Here is a 26,125-nt window from a genome sequence, read left to right as displayed (position 1 = left end):
ATCTGGGATTCTGTTAGGATTGGGAATTTATTTTCCATTTTTTTCCCCCTCTGGACGCAAGCATCAACAGTACAAAGCATGGTTATTTATTGTGACAGTGTCATGTTTCTTTGATTAAAAAAATCTAGAAAACCAACGATTTGCATTCCGTGTCTCTTGGTTGGGCCAAGTCAAGTCTTCTTTACAACATGCTGGGACAAAAACAAATGCACTGTACAAGAAAATGTAAAAGCATTTATTTTCTGAAGAATAATTAAATGATAAAACAGCTGTGAACCCATTTTAACTACAAAATATTACTGACAAAACGGCAATACTGTACATAAAAATATAAATAATTGTGAAATCCACAGTTAAGTACTTAATGTTTATCATACCCAATTTATCATCAAATATATTTTTTTTTTATACATGAGTGACACTGAGGACAGCCAGGGACACCATGTCACGTCACCCACCCCTATTCAATATCCTCTTCCCAGTATAAATTAAGTGAAAGGAGCTTAGGATATTGGTTTCTTTTAGTCAAAAGACTAATTAATTTCCATTAAATTGTTTATAATAAAGCCATTCACTTTGTCCCTGTCCATGACATTTAACATTACTAAGTTTATAACAAAATATCCACTATCAAGAGGAATAGGGTTTTACTTGGACATTTTCATTCCCTTGAACTTGATAGTGAACCAATCTTTAGCTATTTTTGTATTCCAAGATCTAAAATGTTTAACTGGAAGTTGCCATGTAAGTTTATAATTAGCAAAACACTCAACAGGTTAGCAAAAATGAAATTTAAACATTGCCTAGTAAAAAAAAGACTTGAGTAAGACACCAGGAGACATAATATTTTCCCAGGGAATTTAATAAGCAACAATCATAACCAGATTAAAACGTTTGTAAAATGTCCATCCTTTTTTTCTTCTTTTAAAAACAGCTCCACAAAAGAAGCAAAGAGCAACAAACACAAAGGAAAAAAATACATGTTTTTGAGATTAAGATCTACATACAATGAGCTTCCATTCATAACTACGAGGTGTTTAAAACCTTCTAGTATCAGTGGTGTGTGTGTATGTACTGTATATGTATGGGTACGAAAGGTCCATCACGATCACGTGTCCAGAAGAGCTTTAGAGTCAGAAAGCATGTGTAGGGGCTAAGGAAGGGGGGTGGGGGGGGCATGAGGGATTCTGCTATGTTCTCTACAGTCTTGATCTGGCCCTCAGTGGTCTCCTCTTTACCTGAAAGACAAATAATTACAACTATTATCAAGAAAATACAAGAATAACAGCAAATAAGAATATTCTAATTTGGAAACAGGTAAACTTAATGAGCAGGGTTTCTAGAAAAAAATATATTAAAAAAAAGAAATACTGTACTAGAAGCAAATACGAAGACACAATATTAAACTGTTTGAGCCAAAACGTTAATTTGAAATTTCCTTTAGGCTACATGTTAAATAACATTCTTATTTCGTTCCTATACCTGGAAGTGGAACATTTCTGTCCAAACTCCCAAATGTCTTCAGATCACATTTTGGCGATCTGCCAATTCCTAAAATTCCTAATGGGGTACAGACTTGCCACAAAATCTATTCAGTCAGTCCATTTTTCCACAAGTGACGTTACATACAAAGCATGACTCAAATGTGTGCTGGACACAAGGGAAGCCATTTGCGAATGATGCATTCATAGATACACAAGGATTATTATTAGTTTCAGCAATGGCAAAAACACACCTATCTCATGCACGAGAGGCCATTTAAAACCTAGCAAATGTAGCAACGCACCCAGTGCAACTGAGTGCACCAGGATAGGACCAGAGTCCCCCATCCTGATGTCTCCATTGTCTCTCTTTTGGATGAATACTCGAGAAACCCACCTAAAAGTCCCTTTTCATCAGGGCCAATGCAACTTTCACATAACCAACCTTAGAAGACCACTGACGCTCAGGGTAGTTAAGTCAGAGAAAATGTGTATCCCCTGGCAAACATTGTTTGGGCCAGTATTGGCAATCAGATGTTTTGCCATTTGCTGGCATTTGACAAAATTTTAGCAAATAGCAAAAATTCACCAACTCACTGTTAGTATCCCTGTCATGTCTCCCCGTTGGTCTCTTGCTGCCTGCCAGAGGGCGCTGCCCCTAACGCCAGGGTTCCACCGGGCACGTCCGCGTCAAGTCAGCGTCGCGTCTCCGTCAGCGTTGGGAATGTTCCCTTTTAATCAATGGAGGGTGGCTCCACTGCCCGCGTTGCGTTGTGCTGCGTTCGGTGATTCAAAAATTGCCCCGGTTCGTTTTTTGACGCACGCATGTACCTACAATACATTGTCCATAATGTTGCCGACGCGCAAAAGCCCGCGGTGGAGCACCTCTAGCGTGACGTTGACGTTGTCATGACGCGACGGAGACGCAACGCGTCTGGTGGAGCCCTGGCGTAACACTGGTGTCAACTTTGCTGCACACATTGTTCCTACCAGAGAGAACTCTCTGGGCTAATCTCCAGCTCTCTGACATCATCATCCTCACTGTCCAGGAGGAAGGCAATTCCTACATTTGTCCACGTCACTTCTCCACTCTCCCTGTCTTTCACTGGATCCTGTTCTCTGCTCAGGGGCAAAGACCTGGAGAAAAACCAGAGCCATCAAGTGAAGGAGCTTATTCAGTGTTCTACTGTGATTTGCCATTGTTTGGATATCCATTTGGTTCCTTAATGAGAACTTCCTCCATGTTCTTATGTTGACCTGTAAGTCGCTCTAGAAATTGTAAACAATAATTGCTCATTATGATAATACGGTACCATGTCCTTGTACACAGAAACCTGCCCATCAATGACATAATTGGCGACGGATTCCAAACAACTTTTACACAAAGACAAGGCTGGGTGCTCCTTCTCATTTATACCCCCCAAACCTTGTATGCAATATGTACAGTTCAGTCAAGCTAAATGCTAACAGATGACAGAATTCTGTGTCAAGTTATAATTTGCCCAAAAGTTCAGACTTAAAACTCGTTCCTCTCTTTTCATCACAGTAACCAAAATAGTCTTCCTAAACTGTTGCCCCGGGTGCCTTTATTCCAGCGGTGGGGAAAGTACTCACATTTTCTACTTAAGTAAAAGTATCAATATTGCAATGTAGAAATTACAAGTAAAAGTCCGGAATTCAAAATATACTTGAATAAAAGTATAAGAGTATTGTATCTAAATGTGCTTAAAGTACCAAAAGTAGAAAGTACTCATTAGGCAGAATTTTTCATTTGAAGTTTTCAAAATGTATAAAACTCTTTTGAAAATTACAGGGTCTACATTAAGCTCAAAATGCGTCGCATCGCTATGCATTGTGAGCTTGTAGATCAGCTATTTTCAAATGGCCGAAATGTATTTAGGTCTGATCTACAAATCTACAAATAAAAGTTTTCAAATAATTGTAGTGGAGTAAAAGTATAATATTTGTCTCCAAGATCTAGTAGAGTAGAAGTAAAAGTATTGGAAATACTCATAATCAATACCTCAATACCTTTTTTTTTGTTGCCATTCCTTCTTCACCTGTTTCACGCATGCGCACTGCCATTCACTTCCTTGTTTACGCCCGACTAAAGTGGCTCATAACTCTAAATCTACGGCGCTCTCCATGGTTTTGACTAAAACGGCAATGTTCCGTCTTCATTTCTGACTTAACCTAGCATCTCGGTTGGAATATAAACGCTTCTATAGAGAGTTTAGACATAATAATGGAAGATTATGTCTCCCTGTTTTGGGGGATAATGGAAGGCGGGGCTTTTTAGAGTAAACTCTGCCTCATCTGCTGGGCACTCTAGCACCTTTATTCTGAATATTCATGGTAAAATAAAGTGTCAAGTAAATGTACTCAGTCACATTACACCCCCGTTCCATCAACGGGCTCACCTCTGTAAGTCGATCTGTCTCTTCGTGCCTTCGTCCTTCTGCTGCTGCTGTTTTGACATCTTGATGTTGATGGAGTCCGCCGAGTTGTCGGAAGCAGGGTCAGCCGCCCTCTTCCTCCCTCTGCCAGCCCCCGCGCCCCCCGTCACCACCGCCACTCCCTCCTTGTCGGCCATGGTCACAGGGGGCGCTGCGGGCGCAGACCCCCTGGGGGGACGCCCGCGCCGCTTGACGGGCGACGCCTCCGTCGTAGCGTCAGGGGTGGTCGCATTCCGGCCTACCTCCTCCTGAGAGAGGAAACGCTTGATGAAGATCCATGAGCATGTGTATTGAGCAGTACATTTATGACCATTTTAAAAGTATCATATTAGATTTATTGAATAACAAAAAAAGCCAATCTGTTTCTTGTCTACACATGCTTTAGTATATGGAATAGCCCCACTACATCTTTTGAACACAGAGGGTTACTTACAAAACACATTTTTAATGTTCAATGCCAATTGATGTTGAATACATATTCGGTTCCTTTTCTCTTTTAATAACCTTCAAGTACATACCGGTATTATTGCTTTACCTTTCTTAGACCCTGTGTAGATCCTGTCTAGGTTTTATTTACCTTTGCGTTGTTGTCATTATTCTTGATGATCGGGTTCTCCTCGTTTTCCCGTGCTCCGCTCTCCGACGACTCTGTTCCCACATTACTGTTGCTATGGGAGAAACGAGAAAAGTAAAAACATTTTCCTCAAAAATGTGTGCACGTGCGTCAACAAACCATGCAGGAGAATGGGAGTTCAGTGTGTGTGTGGGGGCTTTCTGTCTACCTGTTCTTGTTGAGGGCTGGAGAGCTCGGCTGGGAGTTGGTGCTGGCGTTGCTGGCTGTGTCTGAGCCCGTAGTGGGCTTGACGTAGACCCTCCTCCCTGGTACGGTCAGAGGCTTGTTCACTGCTGCCAGAACTGGAGAGGGCTTAGGCTGTGGAGATGGCCGTAACGTTAGGGTGAGAACAAAGCAGTAGTGGGGGTGCATTTATGTTTAAACAACCAGGACTGTCTTTCGTTTATTGGTCTATTGGTATTGGTCAAAGGAAGTGGTTAATACTTGCTAATGCCAATTATTTGTGGAAACGTTTGCAACAGAGTATGATAAAATCTACAAATTAAGCCCATTATGTACTATGTACTATGTACTTACCTTGCCGGTGAGAAGCACTTGTCTGGTTTCTGCAGAAAGATAGTCTTTGTCATTTTTGAAGTCCTGTCGAGCAAAAGAAATTGGTGATGAGCACAATCACTAAAACCACTTGAACCACAGCGTTCCCATTTCTGGGCATGTCATAATAAGTGATTTAGAAAGATTATTGTCAAAACAAACTAAAACTAAACTATATGTGAATGCATAAACAAAGATATCACCTTGTCCTGCGCAATGTAGAACTTGTCAGGTAGGATGGGTTCTTTGGGAGGATCCAGGAAGCATGCTGTGCTCTTGTTGACGATGACGAAGAGGGCGACATCACACACAATATACAGCTTCTGTAACCATGGAAAATGAGGCACATTGACATGGCAGTACAAAATATAATGAAATTGAGAAACAGAGAGAGGCTCAGAATTTGTGTTACAAGGCACTGTAACATTAAGTACATTTACCAAAGTACAGTACTTAAGTACACCTTGAGGCATTTGTACTTGACTTGAGAATTTTCAATTTCCAAAACTTTTACTTCTACTCCATCCAATGTGTCGCTATGCAACGCATTGTGAGCTTGTAGATAGACTATTTTCAAAAGATTTTTAAACTTGAAAACTTGAAACATTCGACATTCTGCATAATGAGTACTTTTGGTACTTTAAGTACATCTTGATGCCAATACTTTTGTACTTTTACTCAAGTACATTTTGAATTCCAGACCTTTACTTGTAACGGTAGTACTTCGACATTGCAGTATTGATACTTTTGAGTAACTTTGAGTACTTTTTCCACCACTGGTATTCTGTTAACTCGGCTAACGTTACCTCATTGGCCTTTGCGTCTTCCGGACACTGTGCGTCCTTGGTCTGTTTGATGTTCTCCACCATTTTCCTCAGGAAGGCGTGGCTGTTGTTCTCATTCTTGGTCATCAGAACCTCCAGCATGAACCACAGGCACCTGTTGGATAAATGAAACTCGGTACTGAGAAACTGTGCCAAACTTTGAGTAAGCACGTAGTGCATAGAAAAGCGCTATAAAATGAAATCCTTTAATATCAATCATGGGAGGGCTGTGGGCAGTTCAGAAACCCGTCCACCAGTGTCATCGTTAGGAAGATTTTTTTAAAACATACATTTAGATCTGTATTATCATGAGAACGATGGCTTCCATTTTCGCATTGCAACTTTTAAGGAACAGAAAGCCTGCAGTTTCTATTAGCTTGGATTTGATGTGTACGGGTTTCTGAACTGCCCACACTGAGTAGATCTTTTGCTATTTTATCATGATTAGTGAGGACCAATTATATGAAGATAGGTTGAAAAGTGGTGAAGTGGACAAGTGGTCCGTCCTTTAACTTTAAACATGCCAGATGACACGTATGACTCACTCTTTGATGTCCTTTAACTGGTCATACTCCTGCGGTTTGGTGAAATCTGGATCATGGGCCAGCAGGTGAATCATGAAGGGAACCACGTACTCGGGAAGAAGCGACAACATCTTTTCTGTAAAAACAAAAAAGCCATAAGTAATAAAGTTCATGTTACGTCTCTTTATTACTTATATTGTAAGTTCTTATCAACCACTGACATAATACGAATTCTAGCCGTGTTCTCATAACCCATTTAGTCCTGAGGACGCATCTGTGTCACCTTATAGCTTTTAACCACTTTAACCATTATTTTAAACTTTAACTGTTGAAATATAGCAGATCTACAAGCTCATAGCACTCGATCCGCTATTTTTGAAAATTCGTGAAAACGTGTGAAAATCTTTTGAATATATTATCAATTTCACAGCAAACGTTTTTAACTCATATCTTTGCTTCTGGGGGTCCCTGGAACAACATATTTTCAGATGGAGTTTGGCAGCCAATTACATATAATTTTGGGGGTTCTTAAGTTGACATGAAATAGTTTGAGAACCACTGACATAGAAACTTTCAGATTTGGAAGACATTTTGTAGAATCTGTTCTCAGGTCTTTATGGGATAATGATGGTGATCAACGGTGAATGTAATTCAGTCCAAGCAACCCTGAACTCACTCACCCTGAGGCAGTTGGTTTTGTTTGATGAACTCGCGGCGGACGGTGATGTTTTTGAGCAGGCACTGTCGGGCGTGAGCGCGTCGCTCCTTGACGGGGTCCTTGGCACACAGTGCAAACACGGCCAGATACTCCAGGGGCAGCATCAGCTTCACCAGCGCCAAGTGCAACTTCTGGGCATAGATCTGACGCACCTGGTAGCACTCATCCTGCATGGCAGGGCAGAGGAGAAGGAGGAGGCAGGGAAAAGGCTGACACAATTAGATCACTGGTTCACAAACAGTGGGACACATTTTCATGGGCCACGAGAAAAACATTCAAAAGAAGAAAAAAATCCCCAAGAACGCAAAATCTTTCATGAATTAAAAAATAATCAAATACATTTTATAAATCAGAAAACAAATGTTTAAGTAGTAGTGAAAATAGCCGATCTACAAGCACGCGCTGCATTGCGCGCTTGGGTCCCAGGCTAAAAAGTTTGGGAACCACTGTACAAACTCACGTTCGTAGACATGTGGTTAAATATAGCAGGAAATCAAAGCAAATCAAAACAGAAGATTCAAACTGCATGATTATGGGTATAAATGATCCCTTTATGCATACACAGTTACGCACACATACACAGAGAGAGAGAGAGAGAGAGAGAGAGAGAGAGAGAGAGAGAGAGGACTGACATTGATGACCAGGCCACAGAGCTGGAACTGCTCAGGTGTGATGATTTCATGGTAGCAGGGCTCCTGGGCCAGCTTCATGATGGCGCCACCTGCAGCCAACCTCAGACGAGACATGTCTGACTTACTGTAAAGGAGAGAGACTAATTAATCATTGCTCAGTGCCACAAGCTTGTACATCTGCTATTTGTTTTTTTTTTAATATTGAAGAGTCTTCTCTTCTGGGAAGCTGAGAGGTCCAAAGGCATACATACGCACAGATGTACTGATTTAGAAGGCATTTCTAATGCGTGCAAATATAATAGGTATAATTGGTACAAGCATCCCTTTGTCCCTCTGTCAATCACACTCCTTACCAGAGTCTTTGCAGGGGGCAGACAGGGTAGGGGTAGAAGGTTTTGAGGTGGTACTAGGGTGCTGCTCTCTCTTTTGGACTAGGTATTTTGGCGTGTGTGTTACTTAGATGTTGTACAAGTCACTGTGTACCTCAATTGTATTGTATTGTACAATTTGCTGCAGTGTGGGCCCTTGTGGCCAAGACAAATTTCTCCCTTGGGAGAAAAAATAAAGTCATCTTGAGCCGAATAAAGCCTGGGTACTGAGAATTACCTGATCTTCTTCTGCTCCGTGAGGTCTCCCTCACTGACCAGCATGGCAGAGAGCAGTCGCAGGGTGGAGTTGGCCGACTTCGACTGGTTGTTCTTCATCCCTAGTAACCAGCGCACCAGCAGCTTGATGGCCTGCACCTGGAGGAAGAGGAAGGAAGAGGTGTTTAACAACACTGCCTCGCTGACCCAACGACATCTGTTACAAGGGCCGTGGGAACGAAACTTCATTTGAAAGTTTAAGAAACTTTCATAATTAGTACAACATGAAAGTTAATCTATATAACATTGTGTGTGCTGTCGCTACAACGTCGACCTGTGGCCATCAACAGCCCTGGTGGATGGAGAGGCTATTTGTTTTCATAGTCAAATATATTTTAATGTAAAAAATAATAAAGCATCATCATTCGAATGGGATTATAGAGGAAACAGCACTCTTTCACACATGTGTTTGCGTTTTTAGAACAAAGGTTCAAGCCACAATCATGTCATCAACACAGGATTGTTCTTGATCCATGTTCGGATAAAGCATCCTTAACTCTCACATGTGTTTTAAAGGGTCTTACCTTCGCTAGAACCTCAGGCGAGACCTCCTCATCGGATGTCCACAACTTCCCATTCTTGTTCCCCATTGACTTGACAAAACAAAGGTTCAGGACAGATTGCATTAGAAAGTATTAACACTGTCCCGTCATATATTTCAACCGGGGGTCTCTGGGCCTCAACACATGGATGAAAACAAAATAAAAAGACGGAAAAATGTTGCTAGGCCAAGTAATTTGTGAAACGGCGTGAAAGGAGCCACCACACACACTAGCACTTAACACAATATGTCAAATTACGATGTTTTGGTAACCATACAGCTAACTGAAATAACTAATAACAGACAATAGTTTTGGTGCAGCACACACTTCTATAGAAGACATGTTGACTTCTATGGAATCCAAATGACTGAAAACTTTATTCCATGGCCTCAACATTGCCCAGAGACTCCCCAGGGGTCCTTGGGGGGGGGGGGTTTCAATGATTGATTGTTAATTGTCAATATTATTACATGAAGGCCACATGACCTACTTACTTACTTATTACATGTACAAGTAAATACTGAAACCATATGGATAAAAAATGAAAACTTGCAAGTTTGGTGGTTAAGAAGAACCATGGCTATGTTATGTCTTTCTCTTTATGTATTATATATGAGAAATGCTGAGTAATCACCCCTTGAATAAGTATAATGGGGTATACAATACTTCAGAATGTGTGTGTGTGTGTGTGTGTGTGTGTGTGTGTGTGTGTGTGTGTGTGTGTGTGTGTGTGCGACTACACCGCTTCGTTCCATACTCTGTCATTCATGAGCAAGTCCTTGACAATGAAGTTGGCCACAATGGACTTCATGGGCGAGGCAAACTGATCTGGGGCCAGCATGGATATGTGGCCCAGGGACACCAGAGGAGTTATCAGCTGCTCTGGGACATCTGCGTTCAAACTACGAGACAGAGGCTGCGGGAGGGGAAATGGGACAAAAGATGACAAATGTGTAGAATGGAACATAACCAAATAGACCGGTGGTTTTCAACCAGTGGTCCTTGAGCAGGTTCCAGGTTGTCCCCAGCTAAATGATGGAGGAGTTGGTAACCAAATGGACCCTTATAGAACTATTGAGAGCGTAAAATGAAAACAAATGGACCCTTATGGGTCCATTTCGTTTCACCTTATTGTTTGCAGCTGGTAATTTACAAGAAGTCTACACAATTAGAGAATGTAATCAATACAGCAAGGAATTGTGGACAAAATCTTATCCAATGACAACAAAATCTTTAGTTTTGGGTCTGAATCAAATGTTGGTCTGTGGCTCAAATGACGAATAAATAATTGGGCCTTGATATGAAAAGGGTTGAAACCACTGAACTAGACGATCATCTATTTTGAAGTGCAAATTCAGGCAGGGCAAAAGCAGAGGAAGTGACCCACCTCAAAGATCTGTGCCAATTGCACTTCCTTGTTGTTGAAGATGGCGTGTATGCAGTGCACGGCCTGTTTGGCCTGGTGGGGGGTGCCCCGCTTGGCTTTCTGATGCAGTACGGGAATGAGTGTCCTAGTGAGCACAGAGGGGACAGATCAATGGAGACAGTGTTGAAATGTATTTTAATCACATGACATTTGGTGCAGAGAGACAAAAAGTAGAGGACCAATTATAGATCCTTGAAGGACCCTGGTCAACTAAATATATAGGGTTAAACTACCTACAAGTAATAATATAAATAACCTTTTAATGACTGGTTTATTAGTATCATTATTATTTTGTCAGACAGCCCGCAATGAATTAAATGCTCCCAAAATGTTCTATCTAGTCTCTGTGACACCTCTAACGGCCGCAGGCTGCACGCCAGGATTTTCCTAGAAGCTTTGTCATTGGTCCAAACCTTTTCCGTGGCAAATTACTAGCCAATCAGGAAGTGGACAGTCAAATTCATGCATTGTTCCTCATCTTTGAAGGCAGATTGCGGCCCCTAGAGATGTCAGAGACTACATTTATTTTGGGAGCATTAAACCCATTGCTGGCTGTCCTGAGGACAACCCCAAAATATATATTATTACGTATAGCTAATTTAAGTGATTAATCCACAGTTGGTCCAATGACCTGATCCAGTTTGTCCCCCAAAATAGATCCAGTGCAAACATCAACTGCAAAGAAAATGCACTACAGTATCCTCCTTCGTTCCACAACACTCCATGTATCTGTCAGTCTCTTACGATCTGATCTGTTGCAGTTCCGTTTCGATCTTCTGGCCCGTGTTTCTGAAGATCTGGATGGCCGCTTCCGCCACCTTGTCGTCCTCCATCTTTAGACACTGGAGGAGAGACTCGTATGTCTCTGCCGAGTGGAACGCTGTGGGGTGTGTGAACGACAGGACCTGGAGGAGGCAGAGAAAGGGCTCAGCATGGGGTAGCCCTGGAACGTGACAGTCATGCAGCAACTTCAGCCTGTTTTGCGCGGCTGCTACATTTACAGAGCAAACGTGTAAACAAACATTCATATTTCAAATATAAAGCGCTCACCACGGATGTTAGAATGTTGCTAGGTCGGTGATTAGCACCAGTGCATTCCGCGTTGTTCAATAAAAAGCATTTTTGTCCGATAGTCGCAAAGCTTTTCCCTTGGATTTCCTCCTTTCCCTTCAACAACAGCACGCCTCAGCGCAGCGTATTCGCATTTGTTATTTTATATTTTTAATTGTAGCAACAGTGAAAACGGCACATTATAGGTAAATCAGATGCCTTCATGTTTTACATTCCACAGACCAGAAGACAGAGCACTCTGGCCACTCTCAGGTGTTATAAGTCGACTGATATCTTGTGTTGTGTTTATAGACTGTTGCACCCTCTCTCTAACGAGCACTTGCCCGGTCGGGCAACCTGAAAGCAAACTCCACCTTCCCGAAGGTTTTATTTACCCGCCAGTGGCAGGTGGCCGAGGTGGGCAACCATTAGTGTTCTCAAACTCTGCCCGAACCCGACCAGGTCCGACTACGTCAGCTTGGCCCGACCCGATGTTTTAGGGCCGGGCCTAAAATGTATGCTAATCAGTAGGTCCGGGCCTGGCCTGGCCTCAGGCTCCATGAAAAGCCTGATTATAAAAATAATAGTTCTGTTCCGTTTGTGTATTTATCCATAATTATAAAAATAATAGTTCTGTTCTATCGGTTTGTGTATTACTATTTATCTATTATGAAGATGGTGTTGACTGGCGATTAATCGGTCTGTCTGTACAGATAAACAAGCCCAAAGTAACAGCTTGAACAGATCTACAAGCTCACAATATTAAATATAAAGGTATTAAAGTTAAAGCTGACTTGCCTAAGCCTGCAGTGAAGACACCCTGTTATATGTATTTTTTCAGAATGGACAAAATTATATATTTTTTAATACAGAATGAGATGATATCGACATCGTTAATATAGGTTATCGGCAATAACAGCAATTAATTATATCGGATATTGATATCGGCCAAAATGTCTCATCGGCACATCCCTAGCTCTCAAATTCTGCCCAAACCCTACCAGGCCTCAGGGCCAGATCAGTTAGGGCCAGCCCTTAATTTCTCTCTTTCATCTTAAAATAACTAATGACCGAAAATAGCCAATCTACAAGCCAACAACACGTCACGCTGCAACGTTTTGTGATCTTGTAGATCTGCTATTTTCGGTGCGCAGCATGCTTTCACAGGAGACACGCTGGCTTCTATGGAATCCAAATGACTGAAATCAGTTGTGGCGACTGAGAACTTGAATCCATGGAAGCAGCAATGCCTTGATTGCTCCGTCCACCTGCATTGCGTTGCCTCACTCTCTAACCTTGAGTCTTTGCTTTGTCCACCTGCATTGCCTTGCCTCACTCTCTAACCGCGAGTAGTTCTTTCTTTGCTCTGTCCACCTGCATTGCCGTGCCTCACTCTCTAACCTTGAGTAGTTCCAGGCCCGCGCGGATGGCTGTATCAGGGGTGACTCCCTCCTCGTCATCGTCAGCTGTGCCTTCAATAGACTTGTTGAGTAGTTTCACCAAAGCACTGATAGAGAACACAAACAAACAAACAATAAAAAATGTAGGCATAAGGTGTATGTGTATATATATATATATATATATATATATATATATTCTTTTTTATTATTATTATTCTTTAGCTCTGGCGTATATTCCCATAGTAATCACTTGGTAGTAAGTAATCATGGTCTCCCTTCTCCAGCTCTTTAGTGAAGACAAGAGATAAGTTGTCAGATGGGTCACAAATAGTAATCTAAACAGGAGAGAGAACCTATTCATCAGTTTCAATTTTATACTGTCCCAATTTTGTTTATTTAATGTCTTTAATTTCACTTGTTTATCTTGCCTCCGGCATGAGTTCTCTCTCCCTGAAATTCTTCTGTTTACCAAAGAGCTTGACAGACGGGGAGAACCCTTTTACTGAATAAACAGTTAAACACCATGAAGCAATGTTTTATATGGCACATATAGAGCTATTGAACCTTATTTTCACACAAAAACATCACTCATTCCTCTTTTAATTCATTAGTTTAAAAAAAAAAGGGAAGAAAATCACTTGCAGGTAAAGGGTTTTAGCACTAACGCAGATGTCTAGTGTTTGCATGAAACAAGCGGTCAGGCTGACCAGCTTCGACACGGTCAATCCATTCGATCGGTCAATCCAGAGCAGATGTTAAGCCCCCGTGTGTGGTGTTTTTCCACTGATCAGAAAGGGTTAAACTGGTATTTGGTCTGAGACCTGTAGTTGCATCCTGCCACCAGTAGGTGTCTCACTGAATGAGAAAAGCCTGCATGCTGTTGTAAATGTGTTGTTATACAATCACACAGGGACATGGGGGAGAGGAGAGCACAAGGCTTATTGGATGTGACCTGTAGAGAGTTCTGCTGGCTGGTGTAGCATACCGTGACCACGTTTTTACAAGAATGTATTCAGTAAATAGCACTGGGGTCTGTTTAAAAAAACTAAAATAAAGTGTCTGTTTCACATCCAAAGATCGTTTAGAAGGTCCGGATCAGGGACCAAATGTTTAAATTTGGTCTGTTTAGCGTTCACACAGGACTTTTTTCAAGCTAGCCAACAGAAGCTTGTTGTGATTGTCGTCTTGCCAACCGCAACGAACCGGACTATGGTTCGTTTGGAAACGGAACGTGTTAGTAGGCCTTTTCCACTATGTTTGATCCGCACCAGAATTCGAATGCACGTCCACACCAGTTGGACCAAAGGGGTAAGTGGAGTGGACCACTAAGGATGAAGACCTGCTGCTGACCTGATGGCCTCGGAGTCGATGTGGACGGGGGCGATGCGCTCCAGCAGGAACTTCACCATCTCTAGGAAGGGGTTGGTGGGCTGCTTGGGGAACGTTAGCTTACGGGTGATCTCCCTCTGTGGACAGAACAGAGTAAACACACTTCAATCACTACGCTGAAGATTATGAGTGTGATATATACACACAGTATACATATGTGTGTGTGTGTGTGTGTGTGTGTGTGTGTGTGTGTGTGTGACTGTGTGTGTGTGTGTGTGTGTGTGACTGTGTGACTGTGTGACATGTGTGCACGCGTGCGCACATGGGCAAACTCACATCTAAGTTGATAAACTCATTCCTTCCCCCTGCCCTAAATCTAAAAAATACGCCTTTTTTCAAAGTCGTTGCGTGGCGACGGGCGTCTAATTCATTGGTCAAATAAATGCAACAAAACTGCTCTGCTGTTCTCAGTTTACAATATAATTAGTCAACAAATGATAGGGTAAATGCTACAAAGGTACTAGGATACTAGTTAACATCAAACCCTACATCTGTGTGAAGTGAACTACATTACTAACATTCTTAACATTTGTAGCCAAGCGAACAGCATGTCCGTCTAACTCTAAAGTAACATAATTGTTGTCGGGAAGAAAACTCATATCTCCATATTTCTAATTTTCTTTGTAATGCCCTACTTCATCATACAAGAGTGTTGAACAAAATATCCACAATCACAACACGTTGCGACGTGCTATGTGCAATTTTAAATTAAAATATTGTTAAAATGATAATAGGCAATGCTGTAATACAATAGGCTGTGTTCTGTGCACAACCGTAGTCCCTATTGTCCAGAAAGTGTCATACCCGTTTCTCAATCATTTCCCCTTAGATTTGATTTGATTAGTTCAGCAGAGGATTTATATCAGAAATACATAGGGAGGTGTTAAATGCGTTTACAGGTCAAATCTGCTATGTGTTTGAGGAAAAGAGGTGTGATGTAGGCGTGTTCTCTCACCACACAGATCTCAGCCTGCTTGCAGGAGCAGGTTGGGCTGATGAGCATGTCTAGCTGGACTCGGAGCTTCTCATCCTCACCCAGCACCTGGTTAAACTTCTTCATGAAGTCTTGGGCCTTTCCTGCATCCGGCAGGTTCTCTGGAAACACACAGGTCAAGGTTAAATAATGTGTGATGGGCAGCAAGAGAAACACTATACTGCCTGCAGTGCCTGATAAAGGAAATGGTATTTGATGTAAAGAATTGAACAAATGTAGACTGACAAACGTAGAGTAAAGAGTATAAAAGCTTACAAAAAATATAACTTTTATGGTGTACATGCACTTATTCAACTCACTGGCAATGGTCATCAGCTTCCCAAACATGGCTGTACTGTTGGGCTCAGACTGCCAGGGGAGAGAGATTTAGGATTATGGAGATAATGAATGTCTTGCAAACAAAAACAATGTCAAGTATGTTTGTATGGGTGTGCATGCGTGTGTCCGTGAGACTGACCACTGGCAGCTTGTGAAGGTCCAGCAGCTCCCTGACCAGACCTCGGAGCATGTTCTGACATTTCCACATCTCATTTAGAGCCCTGAGAGAAGAGAGCGAGTGCAAAAAAAGTGTAGAAAAAGAGACAAAGGAAAGTAAATTGAGACTCGAGAGATTACAAAAAACGGAGGAGAAACTTCACCGTCTTTATTTCCGTCACCGTTCTTGTTAAGCAAATGTGTAACCCAATAGGGACAGTGTGTGTTTAGTTCAAACATGTGGGTCAGTGTTACTTGACAGGGTTCTGTGATGCCTGCGTTTGTGTGGAATGTGGATGCATGAGTGTACAGGTGCACTGACATGACAGTCTGTGTGGATGTGTGAGTGTACACTGTACAGGTGCACTGACATGACAGTCTGTGTGGATGTGTGAGTGTACACTGTACAGGTGCACTGACATGACAGTCTGTGTGGATGCGTGAGTGTACAGGTGCACTGACATGACAGTCTGTGTGGATGCGTGAGTGTACAGGTGCACTGACATGACAGTCTGTGTGGATGCGTGGGTGTACAGGTGCACTGACATGACAGTCTGTGTGGATGCGTGAGTGTACACTGTACAGGTGCACTGACATGACAATCTGTGTGGATGCGTGAGTGTTAGGGATGTCAGTAACGGATAGTTTCCCAACCGGTTAGCCGACAGGATTAACCGGGTCATTAACGGATAGTGGTTGATTTTTTTCTTTTTTTTAATAGGCTACCCCAAATGTAATATGCATGTATAGGCTACATAATTAAAGTTGGTAGACGAATGGTATACATTTATTTATGCTCCTTTTTTAAAAGACAAACAAAAAAGCAACATTTAACAATATAAATAAATTGTTGTAGGCTTAATCATCAATAAACAATGCATCGCATCTGCATGATGCATGCATATGCGCGTCTACAGTACAGAGGTCCGCCAGTTCTAGTCCAAAACATAAATAAATCCAGTCCAGATCTGAGCTACCTATAAAGCCACTGGACACATGGGCTAAGCCTTTTTTTTTATTATTAAGGAAGATCAGCAAGCATGTCACCGTGTTCTGTTTGTTGACTTTTCGCTGACGAGAAATCCCTCAAACATCGATAGCACATGGCTAACTTGATAGCCGTAAGCCGTGCCAGTGCCCAGTGTGGGGAGACGGATAGGAGGAGGAAGCGGCAGCGGCTGTAAACGTTCTCCGTCCAGGCCAAATGGCCAATAATGGAATTAATAATGCCAAGTAGGTCTCTGCATTTATACGGTCGACATGTGTTCATCTCGTCTCGCTGTCACTCGCTTACATTTCGACTACCGCAAGTCCGCAAAGCTACCCTTGTAGCCAACTAGCCAGAAGTACAACAGAGAACTTTGGGATATTGAGGGGGCAGAAAACCGAGCCAGAGCGCTGTTCATGCAGCCTGGAGTGTGACAATTAAGCTGGGCGGTGCAAATAAGAACAATTTTAGGCATGTGTGCAACATGACAACTGTTTTAAAGTATTGTACAGTGACAAGTACAGTCTCTGTAATGTTTATGTTGTACTATTACTAAAAACGATCTAAAATAAAGGGATTTAAGATCAGAACACGTATTTATTATTATGCAAATTAACCGTTAAAGCTGATAAAAATATCCGGATGTTTCTTAACGGTCGGCTAACCGGTTAACCGGTTAACCCCTGACATCCCTAGTGAGTGTACAGGTGCACTGACTTGACAGTCTGTGTGGATGCGTGAGTGTACAGGTGCACTGACATGACAGTCTGTGTGGATGCGTGAGTGTACAGGTGCACTGACTTGACAGTCTGTGTGGATGCGTGAGTGTACAGGTGCACTGACTTGACAGTCTGTGTGGATGCGTGAGTGTACAGGTGCACTGACTTGACAGTCTGTGTGGATGCGTGAGTGTACAGGTGCACTGACTTGACAGTCTGTGTGGATGCGTGAGTGTACAGGTGCACTGACTTGACAGTCTGTGTGGATGCGTGAGTGTACAGGTGCACTGACTTGACAGTCTGTGTGGATGTGTGAGTGTACAGGTGCACTGACTTGACAGTCTGTGTGGATGCGTGAGTGTACAGGTGCACTGACTTGACAGTCTGTGTGGATGCGTGAGTGTACAGGTGCACTGACATGACAGTCTGTGTGGATGCATGAGTGTACAGGTGCACTGACTTGACAGTCTGTGTGGATGCATGAGTGTACAGGTGCACTGACTTGACGGCGTTTGTGTCCAGACAGGCGTACAGGTAGTAGAGACATTTCATCTTCTCCTCTGTGTCCAGACTGTGAGGTACCATGTACTGGGCAAAGATCTTCTCCACCAATAGCCTGTGAGATAGACAAGAGATAAGATGGAGATAATAGATGATATACTCCCCTAGATATTGTGCTGTTCCACGTTTCATGGCATTCTGCCTAGTCCATTTTTAGATCTCTTGCATGGAAGATGCGTGGAAAAGTGGACATTTTGGCACTATTGTAAAGGCCATGGGGTCACCCGAGTGAACAGCAAATCCTATGACTACAAGCTAGACAGTTTTAAAGCTATCTTGAGACCAAAGACTTGGGCGGACAGACATTACCATCTTTAGAACGACACCGCTAGCAGGCAAAAACAAAACGCAGGAAACATTAGTAAGCATTTGATGCCAGCTGTTTGTATTACACAATTATTCCCATCCGTCTTTTATAGTTTCTGTCCGGGACATTGATTCTAACAGTCACAGTCAGTGTATTACTATTAGCCATGCAATGCGGGTGTCTTCATCTATGTTATTATATGCTCACTTGTCGTCAATGCTGTTCTGGTAGTAGATGTGTAGCAGCTTGTCTTTGATCCAGCTGATCTTCTGGGCTTGCTCCTTGCCTGCCTCGTGGTGCAGGCAGTATTTCTTAAAGAGCTGGGCCAGGCCCATCATGGCCTCCTTACGCACACGCCACTGTGTGGGGGGAGGGACACGAGAAGGACAAATAATGTACTTTTCTTGTGATATTCAATATTAAAACATTGACTGCCCACATTCGTTGGAAAATAATCCATTCATGTGCCCCACTAGTTGAGCCTTTTCCCCCCGGGGAAAAATACCCCGGGGGCCTATACTGTACTGTACTAGAATAACATTATGCTTATTGGAAGGGCCTTGGCTAAAGCAGCCAAAAATACAAAGTGGGCAAATGCACATTATGTAGTTATAAATACATGTACAGTATACCCTGCTCCATATGTACAGTCACATTGTGTTTACGTATATGAATAATACATGTTATGCATGAGTGTGTTTGTACACATGTGCAGCAGCATCGCTTGCCAGCAAGACTGGAAGCCTGCCATCTTTCTTGCCCAAAAGGGGATTGATTAAGTAGTACATGTTTGGCTTCCTGTGCAAGAGTCAGAACACACCGAGTAGGCGCACAGTCTCATACCGTATCCTTACTATTTCACATGTCTAAGTGGTAGATGTTTGTTTTCCCATGCAGGAGATCTCACCCTTTTGTCCAAGGTCCTCTCCCGCACAAAGCCCAGCAGTTGGTCATTAACCAAGTTGAGGTCTTTCTTCCCAGCGTTGATGATGGTGACAATGACATCATGGCGGATGGCCTCTTCTGGGTCATGGGAACGCACCTTCAGGAATTCTGATACATTGAAGCATAGAGAGAGGGCCAGGGTTGGGTTTTTGTGCTATTGTACATTATGTGAAAGGGATGTAGAACACAGCTATACATGAGAAAAAGATGCACATTATGGACACACAGAATCACACAGACACACCTGTGAGGTCTTTGGCCAGGTCTGGGTGGTTCATGAGGCAGTGGCTGGCAAACTTGACACACTCCAGCCTGACTGGGACATGGATGTCATTAAACCTGGTGTGGAAGGACGAAAGAACGTTGAGTTCACAAACGATAAAAGAGTTCACACAAGTCAACGACTGGGTAAGTAAATACAGATGTGGGTGCGTGCTGCTAGGTTTGCCCCGTTACATTACACCTGATTTATAAGTCGTTGCAAATCATCTCACGCACAGACAACCGATTTAAGAGCATCTAGATCTGCTTAGGCCTGTCACAATTATTAATTTTATTATTATAAAATTATTATTATTATTACAATTATTTGAGATAATAATTTTTTCATAATCGTCAATAGTTTTGTCCATACATTTTCAAACATTTTTCAAAAATAGCAGATCTACAAGCGTGCATGTTGTAAGCTTGTAAATCAGCCATTTCCACAATTTTGTAAATGTTTTGGAAAGAAAGAAATGTACATTCATAAATTTGGGTTAGGGTCATATCTGCCCTGTGCAATTTGTGATTACGAAGCCTAAAAGGCAAACATAAATACAAATTGTAACGTTTCAATGTTCAATGCAAAAAATACAAATCGTTAATCGCAAAACCTTTTGTGGGACAATGAATTGGCAACTTAATTGTGTAATAGTGACCGGCTCATGTACTACTTTCTATGCTTCACACTGGCTCACAACTAGGCTTCTGTGTGTGTGTGTGTGTGTGTGTGTAACTTACCGTCCTAGGAAGCACTGCCACAGAGGTCTGTTCTGTGTAGCCAACTCAGAGTCTTTGGCCCCAAACAATTTAGCTAGTAACCGTACCACAGCTAGCCGCTCCTCACCATCATTACTCTGAAACACAAGGGTATCCTTATAAGATCCTTACCGCTAAGGAAAGCTAAATGCATGTGACTTATTTCAATATTCTATTATTGTAAGAAGGCTTGGGCGGTGTCCAAAGTATTACAGAATACCAGGATATTTAGAAGGGTACAGTACAGGCATAAGTTCCGACATACTAACAGTCTGACATTAGTCCGACACCCTACCCTAACCGTAACCGCAAGCACGACGTAACGCATGTCGGACCAACGCATGTCGGAAGCAATGGGTGATTTGCGCATGCCGGACGTTGGTGTGGTCAGATAAGATGGATTAAGAGCGTCTGCTAAATGCCTAAATTGTAAATTGTAAATTGTAAGCGTCTACCCCATTTAGAAATCCCAAAGATATATCTTCCAATACCATCAAAAATACAGACATGTAATCATGAAAATATTGCCATGTATAAAGCTATCTTGATCAAAATCATTCTAATAGCTACTTGTTTTTTATTCATTTGCAAGTCTGTCTCTACCACCCACACATCAAAAAGTGTCATTGGCTCTTTCAGCAAGGTATGCTGAATCTATTAAATAATGACGCTTATTTCCTTTCTATATTCATTGTAGCATTGTAGTCTCTAGCCAGCAGCACAGATTTTACATTTTAGCTTTGTTTTTCATTTGGTTTCATTTTTGTTCGTTTACACAAATACAGTCATATTATATATGTACCTGGTCAAATGTCAGGAATGTATGTGTATATGGCCTAAGTGACAGCATGCTTGGCCTATTTGAAAATAAATTAGTTATTTACAACGGATAAACGGGTTTAAATCTTTGGGGGTAATAGTGTTTGTTTTCAACCTTGAGTTTGAACTCTAGCTGAGGCATGACAGAGGTGAGAAGGAGAGGGTCGATAGCAAACAGCTCCTGGATCAGGTCGAAGACGTGCTCCGAGAGGTCGCTGACCGATGACTTGCCCATCACCAGCACCTGGTTGAAGAACTGAGGCACAACAGAATGTTCCAGACAGGACAGTAGGGCAGCACAAAAAGTAACCACAATCACGATTCATGCAGCTATGCGACCTCATTTCCAAATGATGATGATTCCATTAACGTGAAGCTGCATTCACGTTGTTTACTTGATTGCTTATGAACCCAGAAAAATTGCAATTCGCCATTACAGGAGAGTGAGGAAATAAATTGTGAGGTGGAAAGAAAAACAGACTGAATCACATGCTTGAAAAACTAATTTAGAGAACTGTTGACAATGAATAAAACAAATGAGGACACCAAGCGAGGAGAGGGAAGAGTAGAACAGGAGCTGGTACTCACATTGGCAATGCATGCCTCGATGGTCTGGACTGTCCTCTTCAGCAGAGTTTTAGCCAAATCGTAGGCCTGTTTGTTCAGATTCTGTGTCACAGAAGATTTAACAATTAGTATTGCTGGTCTTGCTGCACATGTTGCCACAAGGGGTGCACGCACCACAGTTTGGGACCTCTAAATACACCATTTGTCAAGTCCCGCCCGTGGTTGTGCCCCTCTTCGCACCCATTGGTTGCCGTTTCGTGGTTGGACAAAAATCCTCTCTCTCTCCATCCACTACCATTGAAATAATATGTTTTTCAGTTGCTTCATATTGATATTCTGTGCACTCAATTCTTATTTTAAACTTTGTGTCAGTAAAAAGGTGACTGGGCATATCATTTGTTTTTAGTTTTTTCCAAAAGAAATGTTTTAGCAAATTCAATATAAACAAGGTGGAACCAGGGCGGAACAAGGCAGAAAGAGCCAGCTGGTTAGTCAGTCAGGGACCAATCAGAAGGCTGAATTAGGAACAGTGGTGTGTGTGTAATATAGCACCTTGTGTGCAGGTATAAGGTTGATGAGGATGGTATCCAGGAGCTCCTGTGTGACTCCGTCTCCCTCCATAATGATGGAACTCATCAGGTCCATCATGTGCATCTGAACCTTCTGGTTGTGGCTATTACTGTGGAGGGAGAGAGAAACATGTCAGATTTACAGCACTCTGGTTTGTAATAGTTTTATCAGGGCAACAGATGTGCGTCTATATTTTGAGCAAACAGATTGGGCATTAGTAAACAGCCCAATCTGGGGTTGTCTTTGGAGAATTCAGTTTCTCTCACCACAATCATTCCAATCCTTATCTTATCTTGATTATCAGTCAAAGGGGAATACATGCCTCGCTTCTTCTGGTGCTTTGCATTTTCCCGACGAGTGGGGCAATGTTAATATGCGCATCACGTGCATTGCTGACGCTGGTAAAGTTATGGTAATAACCAGCACCCTGGAAATGTACTTTGTGTGCACACCACCAGAACATAACATTCTTTGGGGTCATAATAAATGTCACCAGTCGGTTTGCATAAAATTGAAAACTGTGAAACTGTCTTTTAAATGCCCTATGAAATATTTGAAATAGTGATTAGTGATAGTGATAGTAATTAAAGCCCAACTTCTTGCAACCGTTTGGTTGCAAGGAGTTGCATGGCGAGTTGGCGACGCTTTGGTGTGGTTTGGGCCATTGAATTGAAGCAGTTTAATCACTTGGGTCGACATGCGCCACCATGCAACAGGACATATCACACCGCTGGGACGACCGCTAAAACAGTCTTGACCCTTTGGGTCGCGAGTAATACGCGAGTCATTAAAAAACATTACATTTTTAATACATTCTTCTCAAATAGTTATTTTCTTTATTTAAAAAGGTCACTGTTCAGAAACTAGGGTAGATTAGAGTCATGGACATTTGTGCAAATATCGCAATCGCTACAGAATTTAAGCTCAAATGAAGGGACTGTAGAAAAAGGTGCATTCAAATCAGACAGTGGGTAAGTGTTGAGGGCCTTGCCTGATGACGGAGAATAGAGTTTTGAAGAGCTGGATGAAGATCTCGTTACAGTCCTCCAGTTCAAAGCAGATGTTGTAGGACTTCACCCATGCTAGGTTCTACAGCGACAAACAACAACAACAATTTATACTCGTCAGCTCTCACTCATCCTCCCCAAGAACATCACACACACACACACACACACACACACACACACAAATTGATGGCTCTTCTCCATTCCTTTACGACCCTCAACCCACCCACCTACAATCTTCTATTTTCCCGTCCTCATCTACCGCATTCCTCAGATGGAGAGGAGTGTCTCATCAGATAGTAACAATCACATATCTTAAAATCACACCTCTTTCCCTTTAGCCTCGGTTTTACTCATCTGCGAAGACAAAAGCCTGGCCACAATCTAAGGCAGACAGTGTATAGCCGAAGTGTCGGGCCGGGAACATCTGTCAGATGCATTTCCCCCGGATACGATATTTTTCGACCAATCACAATCACTTGTTTAATTCACAGAGAATGTAAACCTTAGAGTATATATATGAATAGAGATGGCACCCAAGTTCTCCTTCCATCCACTTGCATTAAGTTGCTCAAAAGCGCATGGGGCGATTTCACTCCTCCTTCCGGGTAGGAACAGAGTGCATTCTGGGATGGATTTGCCCCAAAGACATCATTGCACGCGTTCACGTATGAAACAGCGTTCATGTGTCATCGTGAACGTGCACAATGATAGTCAACTGTCAACGGACCAGCACGTTCATGTGTTTGGGCCCACGCTGCAATACCAAATTCGGCCACTATGTCCATTTCGCCTCAGGGTTTCCTCTGGGTGCCGTCTCTATTCATATATACTCTAAGATGTAAACAGATTTGTAAAGCGTCAACGCGTCATTTCCTTGAGCGGTACTTCCTCCTAAATCCGGCTACTTCCGCCAATAAAGTGAATACACTCTACAGCGTAGGTCTTCCGCCAATACAGTGAATACACTCTACAGCGTAGGTCTTGCCCAGTGTGCCTTCCCTGTAACTCTACAATACAATACAATACAGTGAATACACTCTACAGCGTAGGTCTTGCCCAGTGTGCCTTCCCTGTAACTCAGTGAATACACTCTACAGCGTAGGTCTTGCCCAGTGTGCCTTCCCTGTAACTTAGTGAATACACTCTACAGCGTAGGTCTTGCCCAGTGTGCCTTCCCTGTAACTCTAGCTAGCACCTACTGAGTTCAATACAGTGAATACACTCTACAGCGTACGTCTTGCCCAGTGTGCCTTCCCTGTAACTCTACAGCGTAGGTCTTGCCCAGCGAGCCTTCCCTGTAACTCTACAGCGTAGGTCTTGCCCAGCGAGCCTTCCCTGTAACTCTAGCTAGCCACCACTGAGTTCCTCACCTCCAGCAGGTAGAAGTATCTGTTAAACTGCGGGCTCTTGGTGTCTTCTAGTCCCTTTAGCTGTCTGGTGATGAACAGAAAGATATCCTGGGGGCAATTAACACAGAACAAAGGTGTGTAGTTAAGAAACAATGGATGTGAATGAAAAAAAAAAGAAAATGTTGTTATGATTAAAAGAAGCTGCAGAGCGCAACCTTTTGATTTTCAGAGATGCCTCACTATGGTGCCAGTGTTGCGCTCCAGTAAATAAATACATGCCCCATTGACCCAGTTTGATGTTTCTCTAAACTGCAGGGTGAATATGTTTTCAAATGTCCAAAACAGCACCCATAATTGCAACTGCATATCAATGCACTTGTACTGTATTTGACGTACTAAAAGAAACAAAGGCGCTTTCATTAAAAAAGGGAGGGTTATTTTAGCCCTTCAACACTACCAACTGCACCTTTCAACAACAGAGAGGGTGGTTTGGTAATAATGAGCTGGACAGAACATCTATGTGCATAGCCGCGGGAAGTTGTATTGACCAGAGGGTGTGGGGTGTGGAGCTCCCTGTGTGAAGTTGTATTGACCGGAGGGTGTGGGGTGTGGAGCTCCCTGTGTGAAGTTGTATTGACCAGAGGGTGTGGGGTGTGGAGCTCCCTGTGTGAAGTTGTATTGACCAGAGGGTGTGAAGCTCCCTGTGTGCTGGAGAAATAAATAAAATGGGCATCCTGATGTGAACGAAATATATTTCTAAAATAGGCCCATTTTCTTTTATTCTCCTACCCCAGTCACATTATTATTTAGATGAAGTTTAGGGGATATTGTATTGTGCTGGTGGTTATTTATGATGGCAAAAGCTAGTTGAGCTGGTAAATTCACCACTCCCAGAGGAGTACAGAGTAGGGCATTAACATAATAATCGAATAGTCGGCTAGTCGACTAGCAAAACACTAGTCGACACTGTTAATTGACATCCGATTATTCGCTAATATTATTATTATTTTTTGCTTTTCTACAGCAGACATGCAACTGTGAGCTCGGTGGTTTTGTTGGTAGTTCGCCAACTTCAGTACTAATCCATTCCTGGCTGATTGTTTTCATATCATATACAAGCCTACTGTACGTGGGTTTTGCCGTCACCCTTACTCGTGTAGGTGCGGTGGGCGGCGGATCGGCAGTGGCACTATAGCAGCATTCAAGACAGTTTTTCTTTGGGAAAAGCATAATGCGATATGCCTCATAGGCTCATACGCTCAATGGGGACAACTACAGTGTGTAAATACTTTTACTATTGGTGAGATTATTACTGTAGTTTGTTCAACAAGTTAGATTGGAGACGTGTCGTCCGGTACAGTAAAGTATAGCAGGAGTTCCTCCTCACTCTGCCCAATATTATCCAGTTTGGTGACAGTCAAACTACAGTAGCTCTTGCCGTGATTTCATGTTTCTTCATGCTTATCCAACAAACAAAAACTGTTGCCGCACGATGATAGTTATAATAGTCGCGATGAAGTTAAGTAGTTGATCATCTTCATAGCGTGGCAG

The 26,125-nt window shown here is 42.5% G+C and overlaps 1 protein-coding gene across 2 annotated transcripts in view; it reads right to left on the bottom strand.

Annotated features, from left to right (window-relative positions):
* Nucleotides 1-845: 845 nt before the first annotated feature.
* Nucleotides 846-26,125, bottom strand: part of pds5a (PDS5 cohesin associated factor A) — a 38,313-nt gene continuing 13,033 nt past the window's right edge. For both annotated transcript variants that reach the window (XM_080759200.1, XM_080759201.1), the window contains exons 4-33: nt 24,596-24,682; nt 23,210-23,307; nt 22,201-22,327; nt 21,670-21,750; nt 21,197-21,337; nt 20,245-20,360; nt 19,487-19,581; nt 19,205-19,350; nt 18,505-18,656; nt 17,932-18,045; nt 15,706-15,787; nt 15,548-15,596; nt 15,210-15,349; nt 14,216-14,331; nt 12,867-12,972; nt 11,160-11,320; nt 10,377-10,500; nt 9,747-9,905; nt 8,972-9,040; nt 8,410-8,546; nt 7,804-7,927; nt 7,134-7,338; nt 6,475-6,589; nt 5,912-6,044; nt 5,309-5,428; nt 5,088-5,150; nt 4,720-4,868; nt 4,515-4,605; nt 3,902-4,185; nt 846-1,238 (exon numbers count right to left, since the gene is read on the bottom strand). In XM_080759200.1, coding sequence (XP_080615326.1) covers nt 1,235-1,238; nt 3,902-4,185; nt 4,515-4,605; nt 4,720-4,868; nt 5,088-5,150; nt 5,309-5,428; nt 5,912-6,044; nt 6,475-6,589; nt 7,134-7,338; nt 7,804-7,927; nt 8,410-8,546; nt 8,972-9,040; nt 9,747-9,905; nt 10,377-10,500; nt 11,160-11,320; nt 12,867-12,972; nt 14,216-14,331; nt 15,210-15,349; nt 15,548-15,596; nt 15,706-15,787; nt 17,932-18,045; nt 18,505-18,656; nt 19,205-19,350; nt 19,487-19,581; nt 20,245-20,360; nt 21,197-21,337; nt 21,670-21,750; nt 22,201-22,327; nt 23,210-23,307; nt 24,596-24,682 — 3,588 coding nt within the window. In that variant the 3' untranslated portion in view covers nt 846-1,234. The remainder of the gene's footprint in view (nt 1,239-3,901; nt 4,186-4,514; nt 4,606-4,719; nt 4,869-5,087; nt 5,151-5,308; nt 5,429-5,911; nt 6,045-6,474; nt 6,590-7,133; nt 7,339-7,803; nt 7,928-8,409; nt 8,547-8,971; nt 9,041-9,746; nt 9,906-10,376; nt 10,501-11,159; nt 11,321-12,866; nt 12,973-14,215; nt 14,332-15,209; nt 15,350-15,547; nt 15,597-15,705; nt 15,788-17,931; nt 18,046-18,504; nt 18,657-19,204; nt 19,351-19,486; nt 19,582-20,244; nt 20,361-21,196; nt 21,338-21,669; nt 21,751-22,200; nt 22,328-23,209; nt 23,308-24,595; nt 24,683-26,125) is intronic.

This window comes from Protomyctophum bolini, assembly GCF_963924005.1.
Source record: "Protomyctophum bolini genome assembly, chromosome: 3".
Lineage (NCBI taxonomy): Eukaryota > Metazoa > Chordata > Actinopteri > Myctophiformes > Myctophidae > Protomyctophum > Protomyctophum bolini.
Note: the sequence above shows the minus strand (reverse complement) of the source record. Positions and strands in the feature narration are given on the sequence as shown.